The 11,445-nt window shown below is 47.4% G+C and overlaps 1 protein-coding gene and 1 pseudogene across 1 annotated transcript; one reads left to right on the forward strand and one right to left on the reverse strand.

Moving 5' to 3' along the window:
- Positions 1-7,574: 7,574 nt before the first annotated feature.
- LOC135622025 (uncharacterized) lies at positions 7,575-8,015 on the reverse strand. The gene has a single exon (XM_065123655.1). It carries the CDS (start codon positions 8,013-8,015, stop codon positions 7,575-7,577), a length of 441 nt encoding a protein of 146 aa, XP_064979727.1.
- A 2,459-nt stretch (positions 8,016-10,474) lies between these two features.
- On the forward strand, positions 10,475-10,586 carry LOC135624069 (5S ribosomal RNA; annotated as a pseudogene).
- Positions 10,587-11,445: the final 859 nt, after the last annotated feature.

An 11,445-nucleotide genomic window follows, 5' to 3' on the forward strand; every position in this document is an offset into this window, starting at 1 on the left:
TTTGTTGACTTTCTCGTCTTCAGAGGAGCTCGATTCATCCCAATTTTTGCTCTTCTTCTTGCGTTTAAAGCAAGTAGTTCCATTCTTTTTGCTTTTTAATTTTCGTTTCATTTGTAGTTTAAGTTCACCATCACTTGAGCTTATGCTCGAGTGGTCTTCAAATGTTCTATGTCCCAAATCCTTCCTGTTCTTTGGAAGGTTGGTTTGTTCATCATTGTCCTCATCACTTGAGTCATCGCTCAAGTGGCATTCATTTGTCCAGAGTTCCAAATCCTTCCTGTTCTTTGGAAGGTGATTGTGTTCAACATGTTCATCATGTGCATTGTGCACCATTTCATATGTCATCAATGAACCAATTAGTTCTTCAAGTGGTAAGTTGTTTAGATTTTTAGCTTCTTGTATTGCAGTTACTTTTGAATCCCACTTTTTAGAAAGAGAACACAAAATTTTGTTTACGAGTTCAAAATCCGAAAAACATTTTCCAAGAGCTCTTAAACTATTGACGACATCCGTGAAACGGGTGTACATGTCGCCTATAGTCTCGCTTGGTTGCATTTGAAAAAGCTCGAAATCATGCAATAAAAAGTTAACTTTCGAGTCTTTGACTCTACTAGTTCCCTCGTGCGTGATTTCAAGTGTTCACCAAATGTCAAAAGCCGTTTCGCACGTGGAAATCCGATTGAACTCATTTTTGTCCAAAGCGCAAAATAAGGCATTCATAGCCTTTGCGTTTAAAGAAAAATACTTCTTTTCCAAATCCGACCATTCGTTCATCGGTTTAGAGGGAAGTTGAAAACCGTTTTCAACGATATTCCATAAATCCAGATTTAGAGAAATCAAGAAAACTCTCATTCGAGTTTTCCAATAAGTGTAGTCCAATCCGTTAAAGAACGGTGGACGAAAGACCGACAAGCCCTCTTGAAGAGCCATTTCTCTCGGGTGTAAATCCGAAATGAGAAATACCCCGCTCTGATAACAATTGTTAGGATCGAGAGCACTAAGAGGGGGGGGGTGAATTAGTGCAGCGGAAATCTTTCAGCGATTAAAAATGAAAGCTGCGTTCGTTCGATAAAAACTATTTTGATGCAAAAGCCGATTCTAAGATTACTTATGATTAAGTGCAGTTTACGTTTAAACACAGTTAGCGTCTAAACGCAGTTTGCGTCTAAATGCCGATTGCGTCTAAACTCAGATTGCGTCTAAGCGTAGTTTGAGCAGAAGTATAAAGACAATGTGCTGCTATTGTACAGCTCAAAAAGTAATCTGCAAAAAGCAGATTTACGTCTAAACGCAGATTTACGTCTAAACGCAGATTTACGTCTTAAATGCAGATTTACGTCTGAACTTTGAAACTCGTTTGTATACTCGCAGAAGGCAGTATGCAGTTGAAATCAAGACGTAAACGTAAACTGAAATCTGATGATTGTGCGAGGAAAGTCGATTTACGTCTAAATGCAGTTTTACGTCTAAATGTTGAAACTCGTTCGTAAAATTGCAGAAGACAGTTTGCAGTTATAAATAGAATCAAAATGTAAATGTAAACTGCAAAGAAACTCGTTCGTAAAAGCGCAGAAGACAGTTCGCAGTTATAAACAGATTCAAGACGTAAATGTAAGCTGCAATGTAAAGATCGTACGAAAACACCTTTTGACGTATGAATGCAGATTCGGAAAGATTAGAACTTAGAAACTTGTTCGTAAAAGTGCAGAGAGCAGTAGCTATGTAGGAGGTTTGCAGTAATGATAAAGTGCTCAAAATAAACGTAAACCAGAGATTTAGAGTGATTCGGTCAGTCTTGACCCACTCCACTTTTGGCTTCCTCCACCGGCGAGGTCACCGACGTCAACTAGGGGCCTTCCTTCAATAGGCGAAGGCCAACTGCCCTTTTACAGTTTCTCTCCTTTTGACGGGCTCAGGAGACAACCCTTACAGATCCTTTCTCTCCTCTCTTTACAACTCAAGACTTGAAGAACAGAAAAGAGGAGAACTTTTGGACTTTACACAAATTTGAGCTCTTAGAATCACTGAAAAGATCAAGAATTCGGTGTGGATCTGTATCCCTTCAGTGCTGAATGGGTGGGGTATTTATAGGCCCCAACCTAATTCAAATTTGGAGCTCAAAACGATCAAATCCCGGAATTTCGGGATCAGGCGGTTGCACCTCTTGACTGGAGAGGTTGCACCGCCTGGCAGAGCTCGGAGACTAAGCCCAGGCGGTTGCATCTCTCTGTCAGGGAGGTTGCACCGCCTGAGTCTGGCTCGGTGACTGAGCCCCAGGCGGTGCCACCTCTTGACTGAGGCGGTTGCACCTCTCCGCCAGAGCTCGAAGACCGAGCTCAGGCGGTGCTACCTCTCTGTCAGGGAGGTTGCACCACCCAGTCTAGCTCGAAGACTGAGCTCTGGGCGGTTGCACCTCTTGGCTGGGGCGGTTGCACCTCCCAGTCTCGCTGGGAGACTTAGCCTGGGCGGTGCTACCTCCCTGCCTGGGCGGTTGCACCTCTTTCACTATTTCAGCTCACTTGGTTTGGCTCCAAACTTGGTCCAAACCAGTCCGAACTTGGGCCTAATTGGCCCCTACTTGGGTTATAGGATTAACACATAATCCTAACCCTAATTAACGTGCTAACTATGAATTTAAAGACATTTTCTAAGCTATTACAAAGTCCGCAAGTCAAGACTCCTTCTGGCGAGCTTCCGGCAAACTTCCAACGGTCTTCCGATGAACTCTCAGAAACCATTCTGCGGACTCCCGGCAAGCCTCTAGACTTCACGATGTGATCTTAACGAGTTCCAACGAGCTTCTTCGGCAAGCTCCGATCTTTCTCGGCGAGCTCCGCGAACTTCCAACGAACCTTCCAGTGAGCTTCCGAAAAACCCTTCGGCAAGCTCCCAACTCATTCTCGGCTAGTTCCGGTAGCATTCCCGACGAACCTTCGGACTTCCGTCGAACTCTCGAACTCGCAACAAATCCTTCGCGCTAGACTCCGACACTTTGTTTCGCTTTATGTCTTCATCGTTATCATAGTTAATCCTGCACAACAAAACAAAACTTCGATTGAGACAATTAATCCTTAGCAATTAACCAAGTTGTCCGACATGTCATTGGTCCCTCGACGCTTCGTCCGATTCTTCGGCGCATCATCCTCTCCTGCAGCCTATTGCCCAATCGGCCAGTTGACTCCACAACTCCGATATCCTTGGCACAATACCCGCTCTTCTTGGCCCGATGCCCGAGTCCACGGCCCGAAGCCTTCTGTCGATACGTCGACCGATCCACTGGCCCGACGTCCAATCTTCTGACATGTTCCTTCGGCACAACATGATTTTCCTGCTTTAATTGTCTCATCCTGATCGAAGCATCCTGCGTCACTCAAAACGTAGATTAAATCATAAACATATATCAAGTAGTTTCATCATCAAAATACGAGATTCAACAATGTCTTCATCGTTATCGTAGTTAATCCTGCACACACAAGTCAAAACTCTACTTCGATCTAGACAATTATTACAATGCGAATTGACATTCTGTTGCCCGGCACGTCATTGGTTGGCGCTTCGTCCGATTCTTCAGCGCATCGTCCTCTCTTGCGGCTTGTTGCCCAATCGGCGATTGACCTCCGCAACCCCGATATCCTTGGCGCAATTTCGCTCTTGGCCCGATGCCCGACGTCCGAAGCCTTCTGCCATCCAATATCCTAATGTGATCTCCTCCGGCGCAACGTCAATTCCTCCGGCGCAACGTCAATTCCTCCTGCATTAACTGTCTAATCCTAATCGAGTAGACCTGCATCACTCAAAATGTAGTTAAACATCTAAATACAATCAATTAGTTTCATTATCAAAATTCAAGATTAAACAATTTTTTCTTGTGCGTGTCAAGATCTTGAGTGGGTGATTGACACAGGTACTTCTTATCACGCTACACCACGGAGGGAGTTTTTTGCTACATACAGATCTGAAAATTTTGGTGTTGTCAAGATGGGCAACTATAGCACAGCAAACATCATTAGCATGGGTGATATCCATTTAAAGACCAACCTTGGCTGCAAGTTGGTGCTTAAGGATGTAAGGTACATGGTTGACTTAAGACTGAATTTAATTTCAGTTGGAAGACTAGATGATGAAGACTATGATAATAGATTTCATAGAGGGCAATGGAAGCTCAGTAAGGGTTCTCTTGTTATAACTAGTGGAAAAAAATGTCACAACTTATATAGATTATAGGCCAAAGCTTGTGGTGAGCAGTTAATTGCTACAGAGAAAGACTTCGGCATGGAGTTGTGGCATAGGCGACTAGGACACATGAGCAAGAAGGGGCTGCAAGCTCTTTCCAAGAGAGAGGTATTGCCAGACCTCAGAGGTACACATCTGAACCCTTGTATTGATTGTTTGGTTGGTAAACAACACAGAGTTTCATTTGCTAGTCCTGCTTTGTCTAGAAAAATGCATGCCTTAGGCCATGTTTATACAGATGTTTGTGGTCCTTTGAGGACAAAAGCTCATGGTGGATCTGTTGATGTTCCTGGTATAAGTGGTGCACTTTATTTTATCAGTTTTATAGATAATTTTTCTAGGAAAGTTTGGGCCTATGCTTTGAAAACCAAAGATCAGGTGATTAATGTCTTTAAAGAGTTTCATGCCAAGGTTGAAAGGGAGATAGAAAGACAATTGAAATGCATAAGATCATATAATGGTGGTGAGTACATAGGATTATTTAATGATTATTGTAGGTCACATGTGATCCAACATTAGATGACAATTCCTAGTACGCCTCTACATAATACAATTGCAGAGAGGATGAACCACACCATCATAAAAAAGATCAGATGTATGCTTTCACAGGCCTAGCTACCCAAAAGGTTTTGGGATGACGCTTTGAGGACTACAGTTGATGTGATCAACTTATCACCATATATAGCCCTATATGGTGATGTTGCAAAGCACATATGGTGAGGGAAAGATATTTCCTACAAGCATTTGAGAGTGTTTGGTTATCGTGTATTTGCACATATTCCAAACAATGAAAGGTCCAAGCTAGATGATAAGACTAAAGAACGTATTTTTCTCGGTTACTCACATAATTAGTTTGGTTACAGGCTTTAGGATCCAAAAAAACAGAAGGTGTTCAGAAGCAGAGATGTAGTCTTCTTTGAGAATCAAACCTTTGAAGATTTGAAGAATAAGGCACCAGCCAAGACTTCTATAGAAGGATTAGCAGATTGTGACCCAATTATTCCTCCAGTATATCAGGGTGATGGGAGAGATGTGTAGAAAGATGATGTAGAGCCTGATGTTGATCTACCTACAGGACATGTTGAGCAAGAAGAAGTTGGAGAGCAACTTCCAATAGAACCTCAGTTGAGAAGATCTTATAGATAATGTCAACCTTCCAGAAGATACACTATAGATGAGTATGTGATGCTTACTAATGCAGGTGAACCAGAGAGTTACCAGGAAGCAGTTGAAAGTGAGCAGAAAAAGTAGTTGCAGCTTCAGAAAATTCACACAGATGACAATGGAGTAGACATGTTGACAAAGACCTTACCAAAAGAAAGACGAGATATACCGACAGCTGGTCGGCATGACTTCAAATTGAGGAGTCATGTGACAGCCTCCCTTATGAGTTGAATGAGGAGGTTGTTGGACTGATAGCTCATATTCAGCCTAAGGTGGGCTTTATTAGCCCACAACTCACCCCCTCTTAACCTAACCCTAATTTATATTAGCGAGGGATGTGGTGACTATAAAAAGAGGTAGAAAAAGGCAACAAAGAGGCAGTTTTTGGTAGCCTTGGATTCCAAAGAAAATGAGAAGAATAAGGCAGAAAAGAAAGAGAAAAGAAGGGAAGAAGACAAGGACAACACAAAGAGATTGTTCTCAATCATCTAGTAGTGCTTTCATCTTAGGTTAGATCAGATCTTGTGATGGGAAACAACTTTGAGCCGTGGCCTCGGGGTCGACGCGACTCGGTTTGGGTCCGGACGACGGGGATCTCCCTTGGGCGTTCCTCGAGCCCGTTGAGGCGGTCGGGTGCGGTGTCCGATCAGGACGGTGTAGCCGTCTCCTCCGGGCAGGAACTCCTCGCCTGCGCATCCGGAGGGGACCTTCGGCTTCGCACCTGCACAAAGGTCGGGCCAAGGTGCTCGGCCCGACCCCTCTGACGATCAAGTTAGCAGATGTGGAGGGGTTTCAGATGAAGAAGTGTTTTTGTGTGTCTGTCCCTCCTTCCCTCTCTCTGATGAACAAGAGGGTATTTATAAGGAAGCTTACTGCTTCTTGAGCTGCCCGCTTGCAAGGGGCAGGCTTGTAGCGTCTGACTTTGTGTTAGCGTGGCGTGAAGAATTGAGCTTTGGCAGGATGTTAATGCGCCTCGATCGGTGTTCCGATCTGCATTGACCAAGTGTTGTTGCATGAGGCATCATCTGACATCAGCCAAGTCTTATCATAATTACTATCCTCATCATATTCCCCCCCGGAAAGAAGCTATGCGTCGGTCGTTGTAATGGGAGTCCGAGGCATGGGTTCAGCTTTCAGGTGGGCTGGCCGTGCAGACGCGGTCTCGGGGAGCATGGAGCCGAGGAGCACAAGGCAGGCAAGCTGGCCACGTAGGTGTGTCTCAAAGAGCATAGAGCCGAGGAGCCGAGGAGCACGACGCAGGCGGGCTGGCCGCGCAGGTGTGTCTCGGGGATTGGAGCCGAGGAGTACGACGCAGACGGGCTGGCCGCGCAGGTGTGTCTCGGGGAGCATGGAGACGAGGAGCACGACGCAGGCGGGCTGGCCGCGCAGATGTGTCTCGGGGCATGGAGCCAAGGAGCACGACGCAGACGGGCTGGCCGCGCAAGTGTGTCTCAAGGCATGGAGCCGAGGAGCACGATGCAGGCGGGTTGGCCGCGCAGGTGTGGTCTCGGGCATCATGCGGCCGAGTAGCACAACGCAAGCGGGCAGACCGCGCAAGCGTGGTCTCGGGGAGCATGGGGCCGAGGAGCCGAGGAGCACGACGCAGGCAGGCTGGCCGCACAAGTGTGTCTCGGGGATTGGAGCCGAGGAGCACGACGCAGATGGGCTGGCCGCGCAGGTGTGTCTCGGGGAGCATGGAGCTGAGGAGCACGACGTAGGCGAGCTGGCCGCGTAGGTGTGTCTCGGGGCATGGAGCCGAGGAGCACGACGCAGACGGGCTGGCCGCGCAGGTGTGTCTCGGGGCATGGAGCCGAGGAGCACAACGCAGGCGGGCTGGACGCGTAGGTGTTCTCGGGCATCATGTGGCCGAGTAGCACGACAGTCTACGGCCGAGGGACTCGGCTCAAGCAGGCAGGCCATCTTGAGGTAGAACTCGGGCAGTCTATGGTCGAGGGACACGGCTCAGGCGGGCAGGCCATGCTGAGGTGGACTTGGCAGACTTCGGCCGAGCCGTGTAGATTCAGAAGGATTTAGGCCGGGGCTAATCGCGAGCCGGGAGGTAATCAGGTAGATACTGAACCTTCGCTCGGAAGAGACTAAGACAAGGCCTAAATTTCTTTTCATGAGGACTACATCGGATAGCCGTCGCGGGTGCTTGACCCCTTCTATGGAGCCCACTATCGAAAGTCGTCCCTTCTCCTTACGGTCGCCCAGGCCTCCGCCGCGATGCACTGGTTAGCCCATTGGAGCATCTCTGGTACCATGGTGGGGGGTCGCTCCACGAGGGACCAGAGGAACCTGGAAGGTCGTAGGCCTATTATAAATGCCTGCACCAATAGAGAAGGGTGAGTGTCTGGCAAACCCCGGATTTGCATGGCAAAGCGATCCACAAAATGTGAGAGGGGCTCGTCCTCCCTTTGTTTGAGTATAAGGAGCAGTGTCGCGGAGGGCCTTGGCCGTGCATAGACTACGAAGTGGAGCTCGAAGTCATTGGCGAGCTGGTCGAAGGAAGCAATCGTTCCGGTCTTCAAGCCGCCATACCATGCGTGGGCCGGCCCTCTTAGAGTGGTAGGAAACGCTCCGCATATCAGGGCATCAGAAGTTCCGTATAGCGCCATTTGGGTGCGAAAAGTGGCTACGTGGTTCGCCGGGTCGGTAGAGCCATCGTAAGCGTCCAAAGAGGGGAGCTGGAAGTCCGGGGGGACTGTCAGATCCCGTATCTCGGGTGTGAAGGGAGACCCTTGGTGTGCGTCCTCCCCAAGCTCTCCCTTGGACATGTGAACCTCTTTCTGCACCTTGTCGAGTCGCTGGCTGACGAAGCGTAACTGGGCCCGCAGGGAGTCCAAAGAGAGTGCCTCGGGTTCCAAGCGGCCACTCGGGTTTGCCATCATTGGATCCTCGAGTGGGGCCGGTCGGACCCGAGGCGAAGTGGGGAGCTCCGAAAGCGTCATGTGGGCCCGAACGGGCGACTTGCGTTGTCGCAGTGGTTCAATCGCAAGCGGGTGCACCGAATGAGAAATGAGTGGGATAATGGTTTACACCATTTCCATCAGGGCTCGGACTTGAAGAGCGAGGTCCTGAAAGGCCTCGGACGACACGGGCATTGAGTCGGCTGGGGCGCCATCGGGCGACGGCAAGCCCAAGTCGTTGAATATTCACCAATATCATTCGGAGGTCGTGGCGGGGTGTTCGTCACGATGGTCTCTATGAGGGGGAGGTTTCCCCGAGGCTATGGTCGGGTGTGACCTCTCAGTCGTGGGCTCATCTGAGCCGCTCGGGTGGTCACCTGACATTCCGGCCCTCCTTCTAGCGCCAATCTATGGTGGGAAATAACTTTGAGCCATGGCCTCGGGGCCGACGTGGCTCGGTTCGGGTCCGGACGACAGGGATCTCCCTTGGGCGTTCCTCGAGCCCGTTGAGGCGGTCGAGTGCAGTGTCTGATTGGGACGGTGTAGCCGTCTCCTCCGGGCAGGAACTTCTCGCCTGCGTCCGGAGGGGACCTTCGGCTTCGCACCTGCACAAAGGTCGGGCCGAGGTGCTCGGCCCAACCCCTCCGACGATCAAGTTAGCAGATGTGGAGGGGGTTTCATATGAAGAAGTGTTTTTGTGTGTCTGTCCCTCCTTCCCTCTCTCTAATGAATGTGAGGGTATTTATAGGGAAGCTTACTGCTTCCTGAGTTGCCCGCTTGCAGGGGGCAGGCTAGTAGCGTCTGACTTTGTGTTAGCGTGGCGTGAAGAATTGAGCTTTGGCAGGATGTTAATGCACCTCGGTCGGCGTTCCGGTCTGCATTGACCAGGTGCTGTTGCGTGAGGCGTCATCTAACGTCAGCCGAGTCTTATCATAATTACTATCCTCATCAGATCTATAGTAGATTTTTACTGTGATTACTTAGGGAGGATTTAGATATTGTACACAGTGACGTGATCCTTGTATCCTAGTTATTCTCTTATGATTGTTGCTAGGGTTTTGGGCAAGAGATTGAGATTTGTATATTCATTATTCTTATAGTGGATTATCTCTAGTTTGACCCATGGTTTTTACCCTTCATATTGAAGGGGTTTTCTACGTATATCTTGATATTCTATTTTATTATGATTCCATTTAATTCCGCTGTGTATTATGACCTGCTAATATTTGTTTATATACAAAAGTTATTTCTCTTTATATCCCATCACGCAGAGCAACACCATCAGTTGCATTAATCACCGCATGCGGTTTGGTGAAAGGATCGACGAAGAAGTAGTTGCCCAACATACTAGGATTGATGAGGATTGCACCAGCATCCTTATCTCCGATCGACTCAAAGTAACTAAGGGGTGAAGTGATAAGGGTTGAAGTGATAGCAGATAAGATTTTCCTAACTGTATGAGGAAATCTCTTACTCTGTAAAAATCCTTCTTCCTAACCTGTATTAATAGGGAAAACATCTCAATGAGAAAATAGCTTCTTCAGCAAGTAGTCCCCGAGCAAATAGTCATGAAAGTCCCCGAGCAGATCGCCGTGAAGATCCACTTCTAACATCTCGAAGTGGACCAACTTCCCCGTCGGACTCCACCTTAGCTGCATCATCATCACGTTGAACTACAATGACTTGGCCTCTTCTCCTACCTGAGTCATTGGCATTCTTTACTTTCGCCTTTCCTCTACCTCTTCCTACAGAAGTAGAGCCGACGCCAAGAATCCACTTTGCCTCGACGCAGCCTCACGATCGTTTCCTGGCCAGAGTTTATCACAGTAGTTGCTGGTGCACATCCCATCCCTCGCCAAGTCCGACAGCTCCACCCGAACCATTGTTGTCGTAGCGACAGCCACCACTTGGGAGATCGTGAGCGTCGCACACTCCAACCTTACAAGAGGCCAACGGGACTCCATTCACCTAACAGGATATAAAAAGAAATAAACTTTTGTATATGAACAAATACTAACATGCCATAACACACAATAAAATTAAATAGAACTATAATCAAATAGAATACCAAGATATACGTGGAAAACCCCCCCCTTTTTTTTTTTTTGGTAAGTAGCGTGGTCGCTAGTTCGAATCCGGCAGGTCGGAAACATTATATTTTAATTTTTGAGTGCGATCATACCAGCACTAAAAGCACCGGATCCCATCAGAACTCCGAAGTTAAGCGTGCTTGGGCGAGAGTAGTACTAGGATGGGTGACGTGGAAAACCCCTCCAATATGAAGGATAAAAATCACGGGGCAAACTAGAGATAATCCACTATAATAATAATGAATATACAAATCTCAATCTCTTGCCCAAAACCCTAGCAACAATCACAAGAGAATAACTGGAATACAATGATCACGTCACTGTGCACAATATCTAAATCCTCCCTAATTCTTCCCAAGTAATCACAGTAAGAATCTACTATAGATCTGATCTAACCTAAGATGAAGGCACTGCTAGATGATTGAGAACAGTCTCTCTGTGTTATCCTTGTCTTCTTCCCTTTCTTTCTTTTCCTTTTCTACCTTGTTCTCCTCATTTTCTTTAGAATCCCGTGGAGTCAAAAACTACCTTCTTGCTGCCTTTTTTTGCCTCTTTTTATAGCCACCACACCCCTCCTAATATAAATTAAGGTTAGGTTAAGAGGGGGTGAGCTGTGAGCTGATAAAACTCACCTTGGGCTGAATATGGGCTGTCAACCCAACAACCTCCCCCTTCAGCCCAAAAGGGAGGTTGTCCCATGACTCATCAATGTGAAGCCATGCCAACCAGCTGTCGGCATATCTCCTATCTTTCTTTTGGTAAGGTCTTTATTAACATGTTTGCTCCATTGTCATCTATGTGAATTTTCTAAAGCTGCAAATGCTTCTCTTTCTGCTCACTTTCAACTGCTTCCTGGTAACTCTCTGGTTCACCTGCATCAGTAAGCTTCAAATACTCATTTGTAGAGTATCTTCTGGAAGGTTGGCGTTGTCTAGAAGATCTTCTCAACTGAGGTTCTACGAGAAGTTGCTCTCCAACTTCTTCTTGCTCAACATGTCTTGCGGGTAGATCAACATCAGGCTCTACACCATCTTCCTACATATCTCCCC

This window comes from Musa acuminata, chromosome BXJ2-9 (genome assembly GCF_036884655.1).
Source record: "Musa acuminata AAA Group cultivar baxijiao chromosome BXJ2-9, Cavendish_Baxijiao_AAA, whole genome shotgun sequence".
Lineage (NCBI taxonomy): Eukaryota > Viridiplantae > Streptophyta > Magnoliopsida > Zingiberales > Musaceae > Musa > Musa acuminata.

Bases quoted from the DNA above. Each gene is read 5' to 3' on its own strand.
- LOC135622025 (XM_065123655.1), bottom strand. From the start codon at position 8,015: ATGGCGCTATACGGAACTTCTGATGCCCTGATATGCGGAGCGTTTCCT.